This window comes from Scyliorhinus torazame, chromosome 25 (assembly GCF_047496885.1).
Source record: "Scyliorhinus torazame isolate Kashiwa2021f chromosome 25, sScyTor2.1, whole genome shotgun sequence".
NCBI classification, from domain to species: domain Eukaryota; kingdom Metazoa; phylum Chordata; class Chondrichthyes; order Carcharhiniformes; family Scyliorhinidae; genus Scyliorhinus; species Scyliorhinus torazame.
Window position 1 is genome coordinate 22,090,890 of NC_092731.1, and position 21,281 is coordinate 22,112,170.

General features: G+C 47.3%; 1 protein-coding gene across 1 annotated transcript in view; it reads right to left on the reverse strand.

The window, feature by feature from the left end:
- Positions 1-21,281, reverse strand: part of LOC140402404 (mitogen-activated protein kinase kinase kinase kinase 5-like) — a 211,746-nt gene that overhangs the window by 15,817 nt on the left and 174,648 nt on the right. The window contains exons 24-27 of the mRNA XM_072490159.1: positions 18,944-19,049; positions 16,309-16,367; positions 5,747-5,850; positions 2,383-2,560 (exon numbers count right to left, since the gene is read on the reverse strand). Of these exons, the coding sequence (XP_072346260.1) occupies positions 2,383-2,560; positions 5,747-5,850; positions 16,309-16,367; positions 18,944-19,049 (447 nt within the window). The remainder of the gene's footprint in view (positions 1-2,382; positions 2,561-5,746; positions 5,851-16,308; positions 16,368-18,943; positions 19,050-21,281) is intronic.

Below are 21,281 nucleotides of genomic sequence, written 5' to 3' on the forward strand. Positions count from 1 at the left end.
GCCATCCTGAAAAAGACCCCTTTATCCCCACTCTCTGCCTTCTGCCAGTCAGCCAATCCTCTATCCATGTGAGGATCTTACCCTTCACACCATGGACTCTTAATTTATTTAACAATCTCTATGCGGCACCTTGTCAAAGGACTTCTGGAAATCTAAATAAATCACGTCCACTTGTACTCTTTTATCTAAATTCATTGTTACCTCCTCAAAGAACTCTAACAGATTTGTCAGACATGACCTCCCTCTGACAAAGCCGTGCTGACTCAGTCCTATTTTATCATGCACTTCCAAGTACTCCGCAATCTCATCTTTAATAATGGACTCTAAAATGTTAACAATGACCGAAGTCAGGCTAACTGACCTATAATTTCCCGTCTTCTGCCTCCCTCCCTTCTTAAACAGTGGTGTTACATTAGCCACTTTCCAGTCCTCTGGGACCCTTCCTGCCTCCAGTGATTCCTGAAAGATCACCACCATTGCCTCCACAATCTCCTCAGCTATCTCTTTTAGGACCCTGGGGTGTAGTCCATCCGGTCCAGGTGACTTATCCACCTTCAGACCTTTCAGTTTCCCCAGAACCTTCTCCTTACTGCACTCACCTCTGCCCCCCCCCCCCCCCCCCAATTCTTCTGGAGCACTGGCATCCCACGGTGTCTTCCACCGTGAAGACTGATGCAAAGTAACTATTCAGTTTGTCTGCCATTTCTTTGTTTCCTATTATTACTCCTCCAGCCACGTTTTCCAGTGGTCCAATGTCTACTTTTGCCTCTCTCTTACCTTTTATTTATTGAACGAAACTCTTCCTATCTTCTTTTATATTACTAGCTAACTTGCACTCATATTTCATCTTCTCTCCCCTTATTGCTTTTTTAGTTGTCCTCTGCTCACTTTTAAAGGATTCCCAATCCTTTGGCTTCCCACTAATCCTTGCCACTTTGTATGCTTTTTCTTTTTCTTTTATGCTGTCCTTGACTTCCCTCATCAACCATGGATGCCTTGTCCTGCCCTTGTCCTGTTTCCTCCTCCTTGGGATGAATTTCTGCTGTGCCTCCTGAATAACCCCCAAATACTCCTGCCATTGCTGTTCCACTGTCTTCCCTGCTAGTCTCCTTTCACTTTAATACTTTGACTAGTAATATAATTAACTAAGATTAGATTAAATTAACAATTATGATAATCCACTCTGATCTGTCACGTCTCTCCTCTAGCTGCATTACACACACACTAACCTACAGGAAGAGCAGGAAACTCCTTGTACAGGTCCTGTTAGTGTTGCCATCTAGTGACCATCTGACTGTCCTGACTGCACATTAACTAATTATATATTAACATATACAGAGATCACTACAGACGATAGTCCGCTATTACATTGGAGACCTTCCATAACGAGTGGGCACAACAAGGACTAGAGCGTGGACTGGGATTCAGGAGCAACACAATCATTAATTTTTATCGGTTTCCTTTGTTCCTTTAAAAAAAACGGTTGTTTTTGTGTGTCGCAACCCTTAAGAGATCAGATTTCGCACAGAAAATTAATTTACTCATACCTTTGTTTTTTATTTTAAAATTTAGAGTACCCAAATCACATTTTGCAATTAAGGGGCAATTTAGTGTGACCAATCCACCTACCTTGTACATCTTTGGGTTGTGGGGGCGAAACCCACGCAAACACGGGAAGAATGTGCAAACCACACGGACAGTGACCCAGAGCCGGGATCGAACCTGGGACCTTGGCGCCGCGAGACTGCAGTGCTAACCCACTGGGCCACCTTGCTGCCCACGACTTCTTACCTTTTTAAGGAGTCACACCATGTTCAAATGCTTTGGGGAGTTTCCTCTCCAAGTCATCATGAAGCTCCAGTGGTATTGTGAATGGGGGAATACCCAGCATCCAAAGTGGACATGCATGATGCCATGGGAAATCATTATGGTCTGCGCGGATCTGAAATGGCAACGGGTTCCGGAGAGTGAGCTGAGCAGGGTGCAAACTAGTGTCACCTCATTGGTCTTTTGAGAAAGGCGCACCTTGGGGACTGGAGACAGGCCCAGACAAATTGGGGCTCCAGGTGCACTTCCTTGAGGATATTGGTAAACCAGTTGGGTTTTTAGAACCATCTGTTAGCTATCGCAGTCATTTTATCTGGTGTCAGCTCACAAATTATTATATTTATTGAGCTCAGTTCATCCTGTGGATTTGAGCTCATGATCTACGCTTTGCCAGGATCAGAACCACCAGGCTACCATACTTAGCTGGTGCAATGTTTTTTGATACACTGGGTGGGATATATTCACCAGAAAGGGCTATCTGTCCATGGGCTCTGGCCCTTGACCTGCGAGGCCACAACTTGACTTTCTTTCCAAGCACCTGTAACAGTAACTCACCTGTTCCCAGATCTGTGAACCAGGACGAGGAAGAGTTGAGGTTTATCGTCTGGAACTGTACAGCCTTGTCGGAGGAACATTTTCTGTTGACTCCAACGCAAACCATCGGATACTCCTGACCTGGGACCATTAACGTTTCGAAAATTCGGAGGGGGTTGGGCAGTGGGAAGTCAAAGTGCTGGAACGAAAAAGGGCGAAACGTCAAAGGCAGCCAGATGGAAAGACCCAAGCTCAGTGCCTGAGTTCATCGGTTTTTGGTGATGTTAGCTGAGGGGTAAATATTGGCCGGGACAACAGGGGGAATTCCCCGACTTTTCTACAGCAGAGCACCCACAGAAGTTTTGTTACATCCACCTGAGAGGGTAGACAGGGCCACAGCTTATTCTCTTATCAAGACAGAAACTCCGACAGTGCAGCACTGCCTTGGTACGGCACTGAAGCATCATCTAGCTTTTGGGCTGAAGATCTGAAGTGGGTTTTGAACCCACCACATTCGGACTCAGAGTGCTCAGAGTGAGCGACAGCTGGCCCCTCACTTAGAGTTGAAGAGTTATTTTGAAACTCCTGGACTGCTTCACTAGAGTTGCCAAGCCTCCATGATTGACCTGGAAACTCCTGGAATGAATCCCTAGGACACCGCTGCAAGCAATACCCTGGGGAAAAATCAAAACGGTGTGCTGCTGTCTTTTTTTGGACACTTTTGTTTATTGGTCAGAAAAATATTGGAGATGGGAAAAAAAGGCTATTTCATTGGGTGTGGCAGGAAGGTATGTGATAACCCTCCAGGAATACGTCCAATCAGAGTTGACAACCTTAAACCCTGCAAAGGGGATATTTGAGCTTCGCCTGATAAATAATCTATTTGGCAAAAAAAAGGGGAAAGGAATGAATCAGTCGTGAAGACGTTCTAAAATAGCCTCCAACACATGTCTTGCCCATACACTCTCCAATACAGAGGTAGGGTGAAAAGGTGTCTTCATCATTAACCAGGGCCTGGGTAGTGCAGTGGACCAGACCTCTGACCTTTCACCTCTGACACAGTGTTTCCAACTTAGCCCTGATGGATGCGTGGTCTCCGGTCAGCTGGACGTAGTTTAAAACAAGTTTGGCCTTTCCTGTCCAGTTTCCCATGGACCAACGCAACTCCCAGACAGCCTGAAATTGGTCACCTGACCTGGATCCATAGGAACAGGAGGAGTCCATTGAGCTCTTCGAGCACGTCACACTCTTCAATGAAATCATGACCAATCTGTATCCTAATTCCATTCGCCCGCCTTGGGTCCATATCTCTTGGCGAGCAAAAATTTATCAATCTCAGAATTAAAATTACTAATTGTGTTTTTTTTTGTGTCGAGAGTTTGCCACACTTGGAGCATCCTTTTTCCAAAGTGTTTCCTAATTCCCTCTTGCATGGCCTGGCTCAGCTTTTAAGTTATGCCTCCTTGTCGTAGGCTCACTACTGAAGGGGAGTGTCCTGAGATGAGATCCCTTAAAACTGAATAGCTAGGATAACACTAGAATAGTTCGACAGAAGTTAGTTTATTAAGGATTGAGACTAATCATAGAAAGTATACCCAACAATCATTATTAACCATTAAACATTTATTTTTAAAACATGGCAGTAGTAAGCATTCAAACTCTTGCTACAAACAGTGGCCACGATGCATGATGGGATTTAAGCTAGCTAACTTGCTCACGTTTTTCAGACAAACTGGGATATACACAAGTAGTGTGGTCAGCAATAACACGGTCAGTTCAGTAAACAGTTCCTATCAGTGCCCCCAATATCCTGTCTTGGACAATCCATGGTGTAAAGAGGAACCAACTTTGCCATCCTGCCTCTAGATGAACAATGAGGTGGGCAGGAACTGACTGCAACACGTAGGATGGGAATGGACAACAACAACTTTAGAATGGATACAGTATCCTAGTAAAGAACAGGTGGCAGGATGGGGTTAAATCATGAGCTGATCACAGGTCATTATTTTGCTGAAAGTAAATGCTACTGGTCAATATAAAAGTGACAGCTTCAAGGATTGGATCAAGTCCAATTGGGGTGGGCTATTGATTTTTGGAAAACTCTATAATTGGTGTGTTTGTACCAGTGTCAGACAGAGTGATTTTGACATTTATCCAGATCTTTCTCCCATGTACATGGACCAAGCTTGGAATAATAAAGCCGTCTTAACCGGGTTGATGCGTGTCTGCAGATCTGTATGTTCAGCTGAGCTGTAAGTAAGGGGGAGGAACCCCACGTAAAAGCTAGCTCAATAGTTAGGCCTTGGAAACACTCCGACACTTACCAGCGAAAAGTATTTCTCTCTACCCACCCTATCAATAACCTAATTCTAAATACCTCAGTTCAATCACTTAAACATCAATATTCAATGGAGTAGAAGCCCAGTCTACACACTGTCCTCATAATTCAACCCTTGGAGCTCTGATAACATTCTGGGCAACCCACGCTGTTGCATAGTCGCTTAGCTGACATGCAAACTGGTGAAATGGTGTATGAAAATAGAGACTGAGCCATGACAGATTTTTAATCAATGAGGGAATCAAGGAATATGGGGATAAGGCGGGACAGTGAAGTTGAGGATTACCACATCAGATCAGTCATGATCTCATTGAATGGAGCAGGCTCGATGGGCCGAATGGCCTACTTCTGCTCCTATGTCTTATGGCCTTATGTAGCAGAGAATCAGAGCAGTGTCCATCTGCCTCAAGCTATTCAAAAGCCCTCCAGGACCTCAAGTGCCTGTCCCACACCATTGTGCAGGTTGGCGAAGAACTACCCAGTCAAACTGAATACTCAGAATGCCATTTAGGAGCAGGCGAGAGCCATTCAGCCCCTCGAGCCAGTTCCACCATTCAATTCGATTGCAGCTAACTTGTATCAACTCCATTGCTCAGTGTCCCTTTCTACCATTTTACTACTGCACGGGATATTTGCCCTTGTTTTTTAAATTAACATTTCTTAGTTTGCTTTTTTAAAAACTATTTTGTTAATTCAGTTTAATTGAGTAAATTCAGTTGGGTAATTTAGCTCCCCAGCAAAGATCAAACAGTGTTGACTCTTAAGCATCCTCAGCTCTTTTAGGAGAGTGAGTTCCAGATTTTCACTACCCTTTCGATGAAAACGTGATTTCACTCCTAAATGGTTCTGTTTCATATTTTAAAGTTGTGACCCTTTGTTCTGGATTCTCACATCAAGGGATATCCTGCAAACCTTTGACTGTCGAAGGGACAAAGACCTCTGGATCTGTCCTGCAGCAGTCAACTGATGATAGCCTTGTCTTCAGCTCATTCATCATCAAACACTGACTGACAGCAATTAGTGATGGGGTGGACTGTAGGAACTTACCTTAATGAGCATGAATTTTTGCATTGGCTCATACCATTGCAAGAGAACAATACTCGACTCCAATGCTCCGCAAAGGTAACAGCATCCGGTCGGGGAGTTTCGTACTGTGGAAATAGGGACAGAGTTTAATACCACTGGAATGTTAAAGTCAGGGTGTGTGGAATATAAGTGAGGGGCAAGGGGTATATTAATGTTACAGAGAGAGGCGTGGGGTATATCACAATGTTACAGTGAGGGGCAAGGGGTATATCAGAGTGTTACAGTGAGGGGTGTGGGATATATCAGAGTGTTACAGTGAGGGGTGCGGGGTATATCAGAGTGTTACAGTGAGGGGTGTGGGGTATATCACAATGTTACAGTGAGGGGCAAGGGGTATATCAGAATGTTACAGTGAGGGGTGTGGGGTATATCAGAGTGTCACAGTGAGGGGGGGTGGGATATACCAGAGTGTTACAGTGAGGGGTCTGGGGTATATCAGAGTTTACAGTGAGGGGTGTGGGGTATATCAGAATGTTACAGTGAGGGGTGTGGGGTATATCAGAGGGTTACAATGAGGGATGTGGAGTATATCAGAGAGTTACAGTGATGGGTATGGGATATTTCAGAATATTAAATTGAGGGGTGTGGGACGTATCAGAGTATTACAGCGTGGGATACATCAGAGTGTTACAGTGAGGGGTCTGGGATATATCAGAGTGTTACAGCGTGGGATATATCAGAGTGTTACAGTGAGGGATCTGGGATATATTAGAGTGTTACAGTGAGGGGTGGGATATATCAGAGTGTTTCAGCGTGGGACATATCAGAGTGTCACAGCGTGGGATATATCAGAGTGTTACAGTGAGGGGTGTGGGATATATCAGAGTGTTACAGTGAGGGGTGTGGGATATATCAGAGTGTTACAGTGAGGGGTGCGGTCTATAACAGAGTGTTACAGTGAGGGGTGTGGGATATATCAGAGTGTTACAGTGAGGGGTGTGGGATATATCAGAGTGTTACAGTGAGGGGTGAGGGATATATCAGAGTTTACAGTGAGGGGTGTGGGATATATCAGAGTGTTACAGTGAGGGGTGTGGGTTATATCAGAATGTTACAGTGAGGGGTGTGGGATATATCAGAGTGTTACAGTGAGGGGTGTGGGGTATATCAAAGTGTTACAGTGAGGGGCTTGGGGTATATCAGAGTGTTACAGTGAGGGGTGTGGGGTATATCGGAGTGTTACAGTGAGGGGTGTGGGATATATCAGAATGTTACAGTGAGGGGTGTGGGATATTTCCGAATATTAAATTGAGGGGTGTGGGACGTATCAGAATGTACAGTGAGGGGTGTGGGACATATCAGTATTACAGCGTGGGATGCATCAGAATGTTACAGTGAGGGGTCTGGGATGTATCAGAGTGTTACAGCGTGGGATATATCAGAGTGTTACAGTGATGGGTCTGGGATATATTAGAGTGTTACAGTGAGGTGTGGGATATATCAGAGTGTTTCATCATGGGACATATCAGAGTGTCACAGCGTGGGATATATCAGAGTGTTACAGTGAGGGGTCTGGGATATATCAGAGTGTTACAGTGAGGGGTGTGGGATATATCAGAGTGTTACAGTGAGGGGTGTGGGGTATATCAAAGTGTTACAGTGAGAGGCGTGGGGGATATCAGAATGTTACAGTGAGGGATGTGGGGTAGATCAGAATGTTACAGTGAGGGGTGTGGGGTATATCGAAGTGTTACAGTGAGGGGCGTGGGGTATATCGGAGTGTTACAGTGATGGGTGTGGGATATATCAGAATGTTACAGTGATGGGTGTGGGACATATCAGAGTGTTACAGTGATGGGTGTGGGATATTTCCGAATATTAAATTGAGGGGTGTGGGACGTGTCCGAATGTTACAGTGATGGGTGTGGGACATATCAGTATTACAGCGTGGGATACATCAGAATGTTACAATGAGGGATCTGGGATATATCAGAGTGTTACAGCGTGGGATATATCAGAGTGTTACAGTGAGCGGCCTGGGATATATCAGAGTGTTACAGTGAGCGGCCTGGGATATATTAGAGTGTTACAGTGAGGTGTGGGATATATCAGAGTGTTTCATCGTGGGGCATATCAGAGTGTCACAGCGTGGGATATATCAGAGTGTTACAGTGAGGGGTGTGGGGTCTATCAGAGTGTTACAGTGAGGGGTGTGGGGTATATCAGAATGTTACAGGGAGAGATGTGGGGTAGATCAGAGTGTTACAGTGAGGGGTGTGGGGTATATCAGAGTGCTACAGTGAGGGGTCTGGGGTATATGAGTGTTACAGTGAGGGGTGTGGGGTATATCAGAGTGTTACAGTGAGGGGTGTGGGGTATATCAGAGTGTTACAGTGATGGGTGTGGGATATATCAGAATGTTACAGTGATGGGTGTGGGACATATCAGAGTGTTACAGTGATGGGTGTGGGATATTTCCGAATATTAAATTGAGGGGTGTGGAACGTATCAGAATGTTACAGTGAGGGGTGTGGGACATATCAGTATTACAGCGTGGGATACATCAGAATGTTACATTGAGGGGTCTGGGATATATCAGAGTGTTACAGCGTGGGATATATCAGAGTGTTACAGTGAGGGGTCTGGGATATATCAGAGTGTTACAGCGTGGGACATATCAGAGTGTCACAGCGTGGGATATATCGAATGTCACAGTGACGTGTGTGGGATATATCAGAATGTTACAATGAGGGATGTGGGGTATATCAGAGTGTTACAGTGAGGGGTGTGGGGTATATCAGAGTTTTACATTGAGGGGTGTGGGGTATATCAGAGTGTTACAGTGAGGGGTGTGGGGTATATCAGAGTGTTACAGTGAGTGGGTGTGGGATATATCAGAGTGTCACTGTGAGGGGTGTGGGATATATCAGAGTGTTACAGTGAGGGGTGTGGGGTATATCAGAGTGTTACAGTGAGGGGTGTGGGGTATATCAGAGTGTTACAGTGAGGGGTGTGGGATATATCAGAGCGTCACTGTGAGGTGTGTGGGCGATATCAGAGTGTTACAGTGAGGGGTGTGGGGTATATCAGAGTGTTACAGTGAGTGGTGTGGGGTATATCAGAGTGTTACTGTGAGTGGGTGTGGGGTATATCAGAGTGTTACAGTGAGGGGGTGTGGGGTATATCAGAGTGTTACAGTGAGGGGGTGTGGGGTATATCAGAGTGCCACTGTGAGGTGTGTGGGCGATATCAGAGTGTTACAGTGAGGGGTGTGGGATATATCAGAGTGTTACAGTGAGGGGTCTGGCGTATATCAGAGTGTCACTGTGAGGTGAGTGGGCGATATCAGAGTGTTACAGTGAGGGGTGTGGGGTATATCAGAGTACTACAGTGAGGGGTATATAAGAGTGTTACAGTGAGGGGTGTGGGGTATATCAGGGTGTTACAGTGAGGGGTGTGGGCGATATCAGAGTGTTACAGTGGGGGGTGGGGGGTATATCAGAGTATTACAGTGAGGGGTATATAAGAGTGTTACAGGGAGGGGTGTGGGGTATATCAGAGTGTTACAGTGAGGGGTGTGGGGTATATCAGAGTGTTACAGTGAGGGGTGTGGGGTATATCAGAGTGTTACAGTGAGGTGTGTGGGCGATATCAGAGTGTTACAGTAAGGGGTGTGGGGTATATCAGAGTATTACAGTGTGGGGTATATCAGAGTGTTACAGTGAGGGGTGTGGGATGTATCAGAGTGTCACAGTGAGGGGTGTGGGATAAATCAGAGTTTTACAGTGAGGGGTGTAGGATATATCAGAGTGTTATAGTGAGGGGGTGGGATATATCAGAGTGTTATAGTGAGGGGGTGGGATATATTAGAGTGTTACAGTGAGGGGGTGGGATATATCAGAGTGTTACAGTGAGGGGTGTGGGATATATCAGAGTGTTACAGTGAGGGGTCTGGGATATATCAGAGTGTTACAGGGAGGGGTGTGGGCGATATCAGAGTGTTACAGTGAGGGGTGTGGGGTATATCAGAGTATTACAGTGTGGGGTATATCAGAGTATTACAGTGAGGGGTATATAAGAGTGTTACAGTGAGGGGTGTGGGGTATATCAGAGTGTTACAGTGAGGGGTGTGGGCGATATCAGAGTGTTACAGTGGGGGGTATATCAGAGTATTACAGTGAGAGGTATATAAGAGTGTTACAGTGAGGGGTGTGGGGTATATCAGAGTGTTACAGTGAGGGGTGTGGGGTATATCAGAGTGTTACAGTGAGGGGTGTGGGGTATATCAGAGTGTTACAGTGAGGTGTGTGGGCGATATCAGAGTGTTACAGTGAGGGGTGTGGGGTATATCAGAGTATTACAGTGTGGGGTATATCAGAGTGTTACAGTGAGGGGTGTGGGATATATCAGAGTGTCACAGTGAGGGGTGTGGGATAAATCAGAGTTTTACAGTGAGGGGTGTAGGATATATCAGAGTGTTATAGTGAGGGGGTGGGATATATCAGAGTGTTATCGTGAGGGGGTGGGATATATTAGAGTGTTACAGTGAGGGGGTGGGATATATCAGAGTGTTACAGTGAGGGGTGTGGGGTAGATCAGAGTGTTACAGTGAGGGGTGTGGGGTATATCAGAGTGCTACAGTGAGGGGTCTGGGGTATATGAGTGTTACAGTGAGGGGTGTGGGGTATATCAGAGTGTTACAGTGAGGGGTGTGGGGTATATCAGAGTATTACAGTGTGGGGTATATCAGAGTGTTACAGTGAGGGGTGTGGGATATATCAGAGTGTCACAGTGAGGGGTGTGGGATAAATCAGAGTTTTACAGTGAGGGGTGTAGGATATATCAGAGTGTTATAGTGAGGGGGTGGGATATATCAGAGTGTTATAGTGAGGGGGTGGGATATATTAGAGTGTTACAGTGAGGGGGTAGGATATATCAGAGTGTTACAGTGAGGGGTGTGGGATATATCAGAGTGTTACAGTGAGGGGTCTGGGATATATCAGAGTGTTACAGTGAGGGGTGTGGGGTATACCAGAGTGTTACAGTGAGGGGGTGGGATATATCAGAGTGTTACAGTGAGGGGTGTGGGGTATACCAGAGTGTTACAGTGAGGGGTGTGGGGTCTATCAGAGTGTTACAGTGAGGGGTGTGGGGTATATCTGAATGTTACAGGGAGAGATGTGGGGTAGATCAGAGTGTTACAGTGAGGGGTGTGGGGTATATCAGAGTGCTACAGTGAGGGGTCTGGGGTATATGAGTGTTACAGTGAGGGGTGTGGGGTATATCAGAGTGTTACAGTGAGTGGTGTGGGGTATATCAGAGTGTTACTGTGAGTGGGTGTGGGGTATATCAGAGTGTTACAGTGAGGGGGTGTGGGGTATATCAGAGTGTTACAGTGAGGGGGTGTGGGGTATATCAGAGTGTCACTGTGAGGTGTGTGGGCGATATCAGAGTGTTACAGTGAGGGGTGTGGGATATATCAGAGTGTTACAGTGAGGGGTCTGGCGTATATCAGAGTGTCACTGTGAGGTGTGTGGGCGATATCAGAGTGTTACAGTGAGGGGTGTGGGGTATATCAGAGTACTACAGTGAGGGGTATATAAGAGTGTTACAGTGAGGGGTGTGGGGTATATCAGAGTGTTACAGTGAGGGGTGTGGGCGATATCAGAGTGTTACAGTGGGGGGTGGGGGTATATCAGAGTATTACAGTGAGGGGTATATAAGAGTGTTACAGGGAGGGGTGTGGGGTATATCAGAGTGTTACAGTGAGGGGTGTGGGGTATATCAGAGTGTTACAGTGAGGGGTGTGGGGTATATCAGAGTGTTACAGTGAGGTGTGTGGGCGATATCAGAGTGTTACAGTAAGGGGTGTGGGGTATATCAGAGTATTACAGTGTGGGGTATATCAGAGTGTTACAGTGAGGGGTGTGGGATATATCAGAGTGTCACAGTGAGGGGTGTGTGATAAATCAGAGTTTTACAGTGAGGGGTGTAGGATATATCAGAGTGTTATAGTGAGGGGGTGGGATATATCAGAGTGTTATAGTGAGGGGGTGGGATATATTAGAGTGTTACAGTGAGGGGGTGGGATATATCAGAGTGTTACAGTGAGGGGTGTGGGATATATCAGAGTGTTACAGTGAGGGGTCTGGGATATATCAGAGTGTTACAGTGAGGAGTGTGGGCGATATCAGAGTGTTACAGTGAGGGGTGTGGGATATATCAGAGTGTCACAGTGAGGGGTGTGGGATAAATCAGAGTTTTACAGTGAGGGGTGTAGGATATATCAGAGTGTTATAGTGAGGGGGTGGGATATATCAGAGTGTTATAGTGAGGGGGTGGGATATATTAGAGTGTTACAGTGAGGGGGTGGGATATATCAGAGTGTTACAGTGAGGGGTGTGGGATATATCAGAGTGTTACAGTGAGGGGTCTGGGATATATCAGAGTGTTACAGTGAGGGGTGTGGGGTATACCAGAGTGTTACAGTGAGGGGGTGGGATATATCAGAGTGTTACAGTGAGGGGTGTGGGGTATACCAGAGTGTTACAGTGAGGGGTGTGGGGTCTATCAGAGTGTTACAGTGAGGGGTGTGGGGTATATCAGAATGTTACAGGGAGAGATGTGGGGTAGATCAGAGTGTTACAGTGAGGGGTGTGGGGTATATCAGAGTGCTACAGTGAGGGGTCTGGGGTATATGAGTGTTACAGTGAGGGGTGTGGGGTATATCAGAGTGTTACAGTGAGTGGTGTGGGGTATATCAGAGTGTTACTGTGAGTGGGTGTGGGGTATATCAGAGTGTTACAGTGAGGGGGTGTGGGGTATATCAGAGTGTTACAGTGAGGGGGTGTGGGGTATATCAGAGTGTCACTGTGAGGTGTGTGGGCGATATCAGAGTGTTACAGTGAGGGGTGTGGGATATATCAGAGTGTTACAGTGAGGGGTCTGGCGTATATCAGAGTGTCACTGTGAGGTGTGTGGGCGATATCAGAGTGTTACAGTGAGGGGTGTGGGGTATATCAGAGTACTGCAGTGAGGGGTATATAAGAGTGTTACAGTGAGGGGTGTGGGGTATATCAGAGTGTTACAGTGAGGGGTGTGGGCGATATCAGAGTGTTACAGTGGGGGGTGGGGGGTATATCAGAGTATTACAGTGAGGGGTATATAAGAGTGTTACAGGGAGGGGTGTGGGGTATATCAGAGTGTTACAGTGAGGGGTGTGGGGTATATCAGAGTGTTACAGTGAGGGGTGTGGGGTATATCAGAGTGTTACAGTGAGGTGTGTGGGCGATATCAGAGTGTTACAGTAAGGGGTGTGGGGTATATCAGAGTATTACAGTGTGGGGTACATCAGAGTGTTACAGTGAGGGGTGTGGGATATATCAGAGTGTCACAGTGAGGGGTGTGGGATAAATCAGAGTTTTACAGTGAGGGGTGTAGGATATATCAGAGTGTTATAGTGAGGGGGTGGGATATATCAGAGTGTTACAGTGAGGGGGTGGGATATATTAGAGTGTTACAGTGAGGGGGTGGGATATATCAGAGTGTTACAGTGAGGGGTGTGGGATATATCAGAGTGTTACAGTGAGGGGTCTGGGATATATCAGAGTGTTACAGTGAGGGGTGTGGGCGATATCAGAGTGTTACAGTGAGGGGTGTGGGGTATATCAGAGTATTACAGTGTGGGGTATATCAGAGTATTACAGTGAGGGGTATATAAGAGTGTTACAGTGAGGGGTGTGGGGTATATCAGAGTGTTACAGTGAGGGGTGTGGGCGATATCAGAGTGTTACAGTGGGGGGTATATCAGAGTATTACAGTGAGGGGTATATAAGAGTGTTACAGTGAGGGGTGTGGGGTATATCAGAGTGTTACAGTGAGGGGTGTGGGGTATATCAGAGTGTTACAGTGAGGGGTGTGGGGTATATCAGAGTGTTACAGTGAGGTGTGTGGGCGATATCAGAGTGTTACAGTGAGGGGTGTGGGGTATATCAGAGTATTACAGTGTGGGGTATATCAGAGTGTTACAGTGAGGGGTGTGGGATATATCAGAGTGTCACAGTGAGGGGTGTGGGATAAATCAGAGTTTTACAGTGAGGGGTGTAGGATATATCAGAGTGTTATAGTGAGGGGGTGGGATATATCAGAGTGTTATAGTGAGGGGGTGGGATATATTAGAGTGTTACAGTGAGGGGGTGGGATATATCAGAGTGTTACAGTGAGGGGTGTGGGATATATCAGAGTGTTACAGTGAGGGGTCTGGGATATATCAGAGTGTTACAGTGAGGGGTGTGGGGTATACCAGAGTGTTACAGTGAGGGGGTGGGATATATCAGAGTGTTACAGTGAGGGGTGTGGGGTATACCAGAGTGTTACAGTGAGGGGTGTGGGGTCTATCAGAGTGTTACAGTGAGGGGTGTGGGGTATATCAGAATGTTACAGGGAGAGATGTGGGGTAGATCAGAGTGTTACAGTGAGGGGTGTGGGGTATATCAGAGTGCTACAGTGAGGGGTCTGGGGTATATGAGTGTTACAGTGAGGGGTGTGGGGTATATCAGAGTGTTACAGTGAGGGGTGTGGGATATATCAGAGTGTTACAGTGATGGGTGTGGGATATATCAGAAAGTTACAGTGATGGGTGTGGGACATATCAGAGTGTTACAGTGATGGGTGTGGGATATTTCCGAATATTAAATTGAGGGGTGTGGAACGTATCAGAATGTTACAGTGAGGGGTGTGGGACATATCAGTATTACAGCGTGGGATACATCAGAATGTTACATTGAGGGGTCTGGGATATATCAGAGTGTTACAGCGTGGGATATATCAGAGTGTTACAGTGAGGGGTCTGGGATATATCAGAGTGTTACAGCGTGGGACATATCAGAGTGTCACAGCGTGGGATATATCGAATGTCACAGTGACGTGTGTGGGATATATCAGAATGTTACAATGAGGGATGTGGGGTATATCAGAGTGTTACAGTGAGGGGTGTGGGGTATATCAGAGTTTTACATTGAGGGGTGTGGGGTATATCAGAGTGTTACAGTGAGGGGTGTGGGGTATATCAGAGTGTTACAGTGAGGGGTGTGGGATATATCAGAGCGTCACTGTGAGGTGTGTGGGCGATATCAGAGTGTTACAGTGAGGGGCGTGGGGTATATCAGAGTGTTACAGTGAGTGGTGTGGGGTATATCAGAGTGTTACTGTGAGTGGGTGTGGGGTATATCAGAGTGTTACAGTGAGGGGGTGTGGGGTATATCAGAGTGTTACAGTGAGGGTGTGTGGGGTATATCAGAGTGTCACTGTGAGGTGTGTGGGCGATATCAGAGTGTTACAGTGAGGGGTGTGGGATATATCAGAGTGTTACAGTGAGGGGTCTGGCGTATATCAGAGTGTCACTGTGAGGTGTGTGGGCGATATCAGTGTTACAGTGAGGGGTGTGGGGTATATCAGAGTATTACAGTGAGGGGTATATAAGAGTGTTACAGTGAGGGGTGTGGGGTATATCAGAGTCTTACAGTGAGGGGTGTGGGCGATATCAGAGTGTTACAGTGGGGGGTGGGGGGTATATCAGAGTATTACAGTGAGGGGTATATAAGAGTGTTACAGTGAGGGGTGTGGGGTATATCAGAGTGTTACAGTGAGGGGTGTGGGGTATATCAGAGTGTTACAGTGAAGGGTGTGGGCGATATCAGAGTGTTACAGTGAGGTGTGTGGGATATATCAGAGTGTCACAGTGAGGGGTGTGGGATATATCAGAGTGTCACAGTGAGGGGTGTGGGATAAATCAGAGATTTACAGTGAGGGGTGTAGGATATATCAGAGTGTTATAGTGAGGGGGTGGGATATATTAGAGTGTTACAGTGAGGGGGTGGGATCTATCAGAGTGTTACAGTGAATGGTGTGGGATATATCAGAGTGTTAAAGTGAGGGGTCTGGGACATATCAGAGTGTTACAGTGAGGGGTGTGGGGTATACCAGAGTGTTACAGTGAGGGGGTGGGATATATCAGAGTGTTACAGTGAGGGGTGTGAGGTATATCAGAGTGTTACAGTGAGGGGTGTGGGATATATCAGAGTGTTACAGTGAGGGGGTGGGATATATCAGAGTGTTACAGTGAGGGGGTGGGATATATCAGAGTGTTACAGTGAGGGGTGTGGGATATATCAGAGTGTTACAGTGAGGGGGTGGGATACATCAGAGTGTTACAGTGAGTGGGTGGGATATATCAGAGTGTTACAGTGAGGGGTGTGGGATATATCAGAGTGTTACAGTGAGGGGTGTGAGGTATATCAGAGTGTTACAGTGAGGGGTGTGGGGTATATCAGAGTGTTACAGTGAGCGGTGTGGGGTATACCAGAGTGTTATAGTGAGAGGGTGGGATATATCAGAGTGTTACAGTGAGGGGTGTGGGATATATGAATACGAGTGTGGGGTGTTGACTGAGGTTTTCGTGAGTTGAGGGAAATGTTGCGGATCTGGGTTTAGAGGATGAGGTGGCTGGTGATTTGGATGTTGAGTGAGGGGTAGGTAGTCATATGAGGGATGAGCTAGAGGCGCATGCTATCTAATTTACTCACCAACAGAACATTTTCTACAGCCTTTTGTGTCTGGAATCTTACTGGTTATTGCATTCTTCCTGCAGAAGACAGACAGAAACATGTCTAGACACAACAATATTATTCCATGGTTAATCCTAGCCTTGCCCATGACACATCCCTGCGCTCCTGCTCCTTCCTTGTCTGTGTTCCCTCTATTAGTGGCGCTAAACAAAACAATGAAAAGAAGAATCCAGTTGAATGTGTTGAAAGAAACTATCTTGAGTGCATGGGAGACTAGACAAGCATCAGGAGGCAGTACAATCATGCTCGATTCTGTACTTACCTGATGTCTACACACACCCTTTCTGTTTGGGGGTCCTGAGAGTGTGAAGAGTGGCAACCTTTCATCCTGCCTCCGACCAGCAATCAAACTTGGAGACCTCCTGATCCGTCAATGCCAGGAAACACATTCACCAGGGTAGGGGTTGGTCTAATGGTGTTGCCACTGGACTAATAATCCAAATCGAACCTGGGTTCCTGGCACGGTGAGGCAGCAGTGCTAACCACTGTGCTACCATGCTGCCCGAGTCTTGAGTGGTGGTGTCCAAGGCATGACTCAGTCGGTGACGCTCATGGCTAAGGGTCCTGACATCATGTCTCAGTCTCTGAGGGACGTGTCCCAGACGTAGCGGACATTGCCGAGGCATTCCAGAGCGTGGTCCAGTCACTGAGGAGCATCGCTGAGGCCGTCAATACCATGGTGCAGACAATGAGGAGCCTCCATGACTGTCAGCGTCAGATGGCTCAGAGACTTCTGGAGCTCACTCGAGCTGCCTCCATCCCAAAGAGTCCCCCAGGGCCGTATGGGCCCCGTCAAAGTGGAGGGAACGCTGGTAGCCAACCCGGGGCCTCCTGCTCTTCCGAATCCTTCCCTCCTGACACCGGTGCAACTCTAGGCCAGCAAGCAAGACCACCACCCCCCCATGCATCTCTGCCAGCATCTTTCTAGATGGCCGAGATCGTGGAGTTTCTGGCAAAGAAGTCTTGACAAGTTGCTCCAATACATCACGTGTAGGATACACACTGCTGCCACGTTGTTTTTATGGTGGAGAATGTGAATATTTAAGGTAATGCATGGGCTATTGATCAAGCGGGCTGCTTTTGCCGTGGACGGTGTCCAGCCTCGAGTGTTGTTGGAGCTGCACTCATCCAGGCACGTGGAGAGTATTCCATCACACTCCTGACTTGTAGATGGTGGGCAGGCTTTGGGGAGTTAGGAGATGAGTTACTCGCCATCAGATGCCTAGCCTTTGACCTGCTCTGATAGCCAGAGTATTTATGTGGCTAGTCCAGTTCCGTTTTTGTTCAATGGTAATCCCCAGGATCTTGATCGTGGGGGATTTAGCGATGGTAAAGCCATTTAATGGCAAGGGGCAATGGTTAGATCCTGTCTTGTAGGAGATGGTCATTGCTTGGCACTTGTAGCACGGGCAGCACGGTAGCATTGTGGATAGCACAATTGCTTCACAGCTCCAGGGTCCCAGGTTCGATTCCTGACTTGGGTCACTCTCTGTGCGGAGTCTGCACATCCTCCCCGTGTGTGCGTGGGTTTCCTCCGGGTGCTCCGGTTTCCTCCCACAGTCCAAAGATGTGCAGGTTAGGTGGATTGGCCGTGATAAATTGCCCTCAGTGTCCAAAATTTCCCTTAGTGTTGGGTGGGGTTACTGGGTTATGGGGATAGGGTGGAAGTGTTGACCTTGGGTAGTGTGCTCTTGCCAAGAGACTCGATGGGCCGAATGGCCTCCTTCTGCACTGTAAATTCAATGATCTATGATCTTTGATCTGTGTGGCGCGAATGTTACTTGCCACTTGTCAGCCCAAATCTGGATATTGTCCAGGTTTTACTGCATTGGGGCACAGGCTGTTTCATTATCTGAGGAGTCGTGGATGGTGCTGAACATTGTGCAATCCGCAAACATCCCCACTTCTGACCTTATGATGGAAGGAAGGTCACTGTTGAAGCAGCGGAAGATGGTTGGGCCTGGGACACTACCTGTAGGGACTCCTGCAGTGATGTCTTGGAGCTGAGATGATTGATCTCCAACCACTTCAACCGTCTTCCTTTGTGCCAGGTCTGATTAATCAGCTTTTCCCCGGTTCCTATTGACCCCAGCTTAGCTAGGGCTACTTGATGCCACACTCGATCAAATGCTGCCTTGAGGTAAAGGGCAGTCACTCATTTCACCACTGGCATTCGCTCATGCAGGCAAATGGAGAGTATTCCATCGCTTTCCTGGTTTGTGCCTTGGAGATGGTTTGGGCATCAGTCACTTGCTGCAGATTTCCCAACCCCTGTCTGACCTGTTCTAGTATCCATGGCATTTATAGGACTGGTACAGTTCAGTGTCTAGTTGATGGTGACCTGCAAAATGGGGATGGTTGAGGGAAATTGGTGATGGCAATGGACATGAAATCTCCCTGATGTTAACGGTGGAGGTCACATTGCTGGTGTGCACAGGCAAGGAGCACCCATCTGTGAACATGCAGGATAAAATGGAAGGAAGTTTGGCTCCATATGCTGATCCCAAGGTTACCTGCTTCATTTTACAAGTCAACATTGAGCTAATGTTTTGGTTCAGTTCAGATTACCCTAACCAGCAAGTCTGAGCCTTACCTGGGTAAAAGTCGGTGTGTTGGAATGTGAACCATCGACCTCTGTTCCTTCTTGGCCTGTTCATACAAGCCCAGCAGGCTGTGCGAATGTAGCTGCAGCGTTTTCCCTGAAAGAACAAGCGAGTTATGTTAATCCTGCCCAGCACTGGCATCTCAGAGACAGGTTCAGATCTGTGCCTCCCCCTCACCTCACTCCCGACCCCAAACAAAGGTGAAAAAGAAGAGTTTCAGCTTGATTCAGCGATGACATTGCCATTGAATGCCAAGAGGTGATGGTTAGATCCTCTCTTGTTGAAGTTGGTCATTGCCTGGCACATGTATGGCACAAACGTTACTTGCCACTTATCAGCCTGGATATTGTCCAAGTGTTGCTGCATTTAGATATGAACTGGTTCAATATTTGAGGAGTCATAGAAGATACTGAACATGGTGCATTAATCCGCAAACATCCCCACTTCTAACCTAATGATGGAAGGAAGGTTATTGATGAAGCAGCTGAAGATGGCTGGGCCTGGGACACTACCCTGAGAAATTCCTGCCGTGATATCCTGGAGCTGAGACGATTGTCTCCACCACAACTATCTTCCTTTGTGCAGGGTATGACTCCAACCAGCGGAGAGTTTTCCTCCTTATTCTCACCGACTCGTTTTGCTCTGGCTCCTTGATGCCATACTCAGTCAAATGCTGCCTTGATGTCAAAGGGCAGTCACTCTCACCTCGTCTCTGGAGTTCAGCTCTTTTGTCCTTGATTGAACCAAGGCTCCAGTGAGGTCAGGAGCTGAGTAACCTTGGCAGAACCCAAACTGAGCGTCTGCTAGCAGGTTATTGCTGACGAAAGGGATTCGGGGATATGGTGTACGGGCCGGAGAGTGGAGCTGAGTCCACAAAGATCAGCCATGATCTCATTAAATGGCGGAGCAGGCTCCAGGGGCCAGATGGCCTACTCCTGTTCCTAGTTCTTATGTTCTTATGACTAAGTGATGCTTGATAGCACTGTTGATAACTCCTTCCATCATTTTGCTGATGATTGCGAATAGACAGATGGTCCGGTAATTTGCCAGCCTGGAATTGTCCTGTGTCTTGTCTATAGGACATTCCTGGGCAATTTCCCACATTGCCGGTTAGATGCCAGTAATGTAGCTGTCCTCAAACAGCTTGGCTAGGGGAACCCGGGTTCTGGAGCACCAATCATCAGGGCTATTGCCAAAATGTTGTTCGGGCCCATAGCCTTTCCAGTATCCAGTGCCTTCAGCCGTCTATTGATATCACATGCAGTCAATCGAAATGAAGACTGACATCTGTGATGCAGGGGACCTCTGGAGGAGACCGAAATAGATCATCCACTCAGCATTTCTGTCTGAAAATTATTGCAAATGCTTCAACCTTATCTTTTGCACTCATGAGCTGGGCTCCTCCATTATTGAGGAAGGGGATATTGTGGAGCCTCCTCCCCCAGTGAATTGTTTAATCGTCCACCACCATTCACGGCTAGACCGCAGAGCTTAGATCCGATCCATTGGTTGTGGGATTGTTCAGCTCTTGTCTGTCACTTGCAGCTTATGCTGTTTGGACTGCAAGTAGTCTCTATTGTAGCTTCACTAGGTTGACACCTCATTTGTAGGTATGCCTGGTGTTCCTTCCTGCATGACCTCCTGCACTCTCCAGTGAACCAGGGTTATTCCCCCTGGTAGAGTGGGAGATATGCCAAGGCATGACATTACAGATTGTGGTTGAGTACAATTCTACTGCTGCTCATGGGCCAGTCATGAGTTGCTAGACCCGTTCAAAGTCTTTCCCATTTGGCACGGTGGTGGTGCCACACAACACGATGGAGGGTATCCCCAATGTGAAGACGAGGCATTGTCTCCACAAGCACTGTGCTGTGGTTACCTCATACTGATACTGTCATGGACCAGCTGCATCTGCGGCAGGCAGGTCCTCTAGGTCCTTGCCAGCGCGCAGTCTGTGAGTGCTACAGAGCCACTCTTTGTGATGGACATTGAAATCCCCCACCCAGACTTCAATTTGCACCCTCTTCGCCCTCAGTGCTTCCTCCAAGTGGTGTTCTACATGGAGGAGTCCTGATTCATCAGTGCGGGGGGGGGGGGGGGGTTTGCAGTATGTGGTAATCAGCAGGAGGTTTCCTTGTCCATATTTGACCTGGTGCCCTGAGACCTCATGGGGCCCAGATTGGATGTTGAGGACTCCCAGGGCAACCCCCTCTCGACTGTACCCCACTGTGCTGTCATCACCTCTGCTGGATCTGTCCCGCTAGTGGAACAGGACATACCCAGCAATGGTCATAGTGGGACAGGACATACCCAGCAATGGTGATAGTG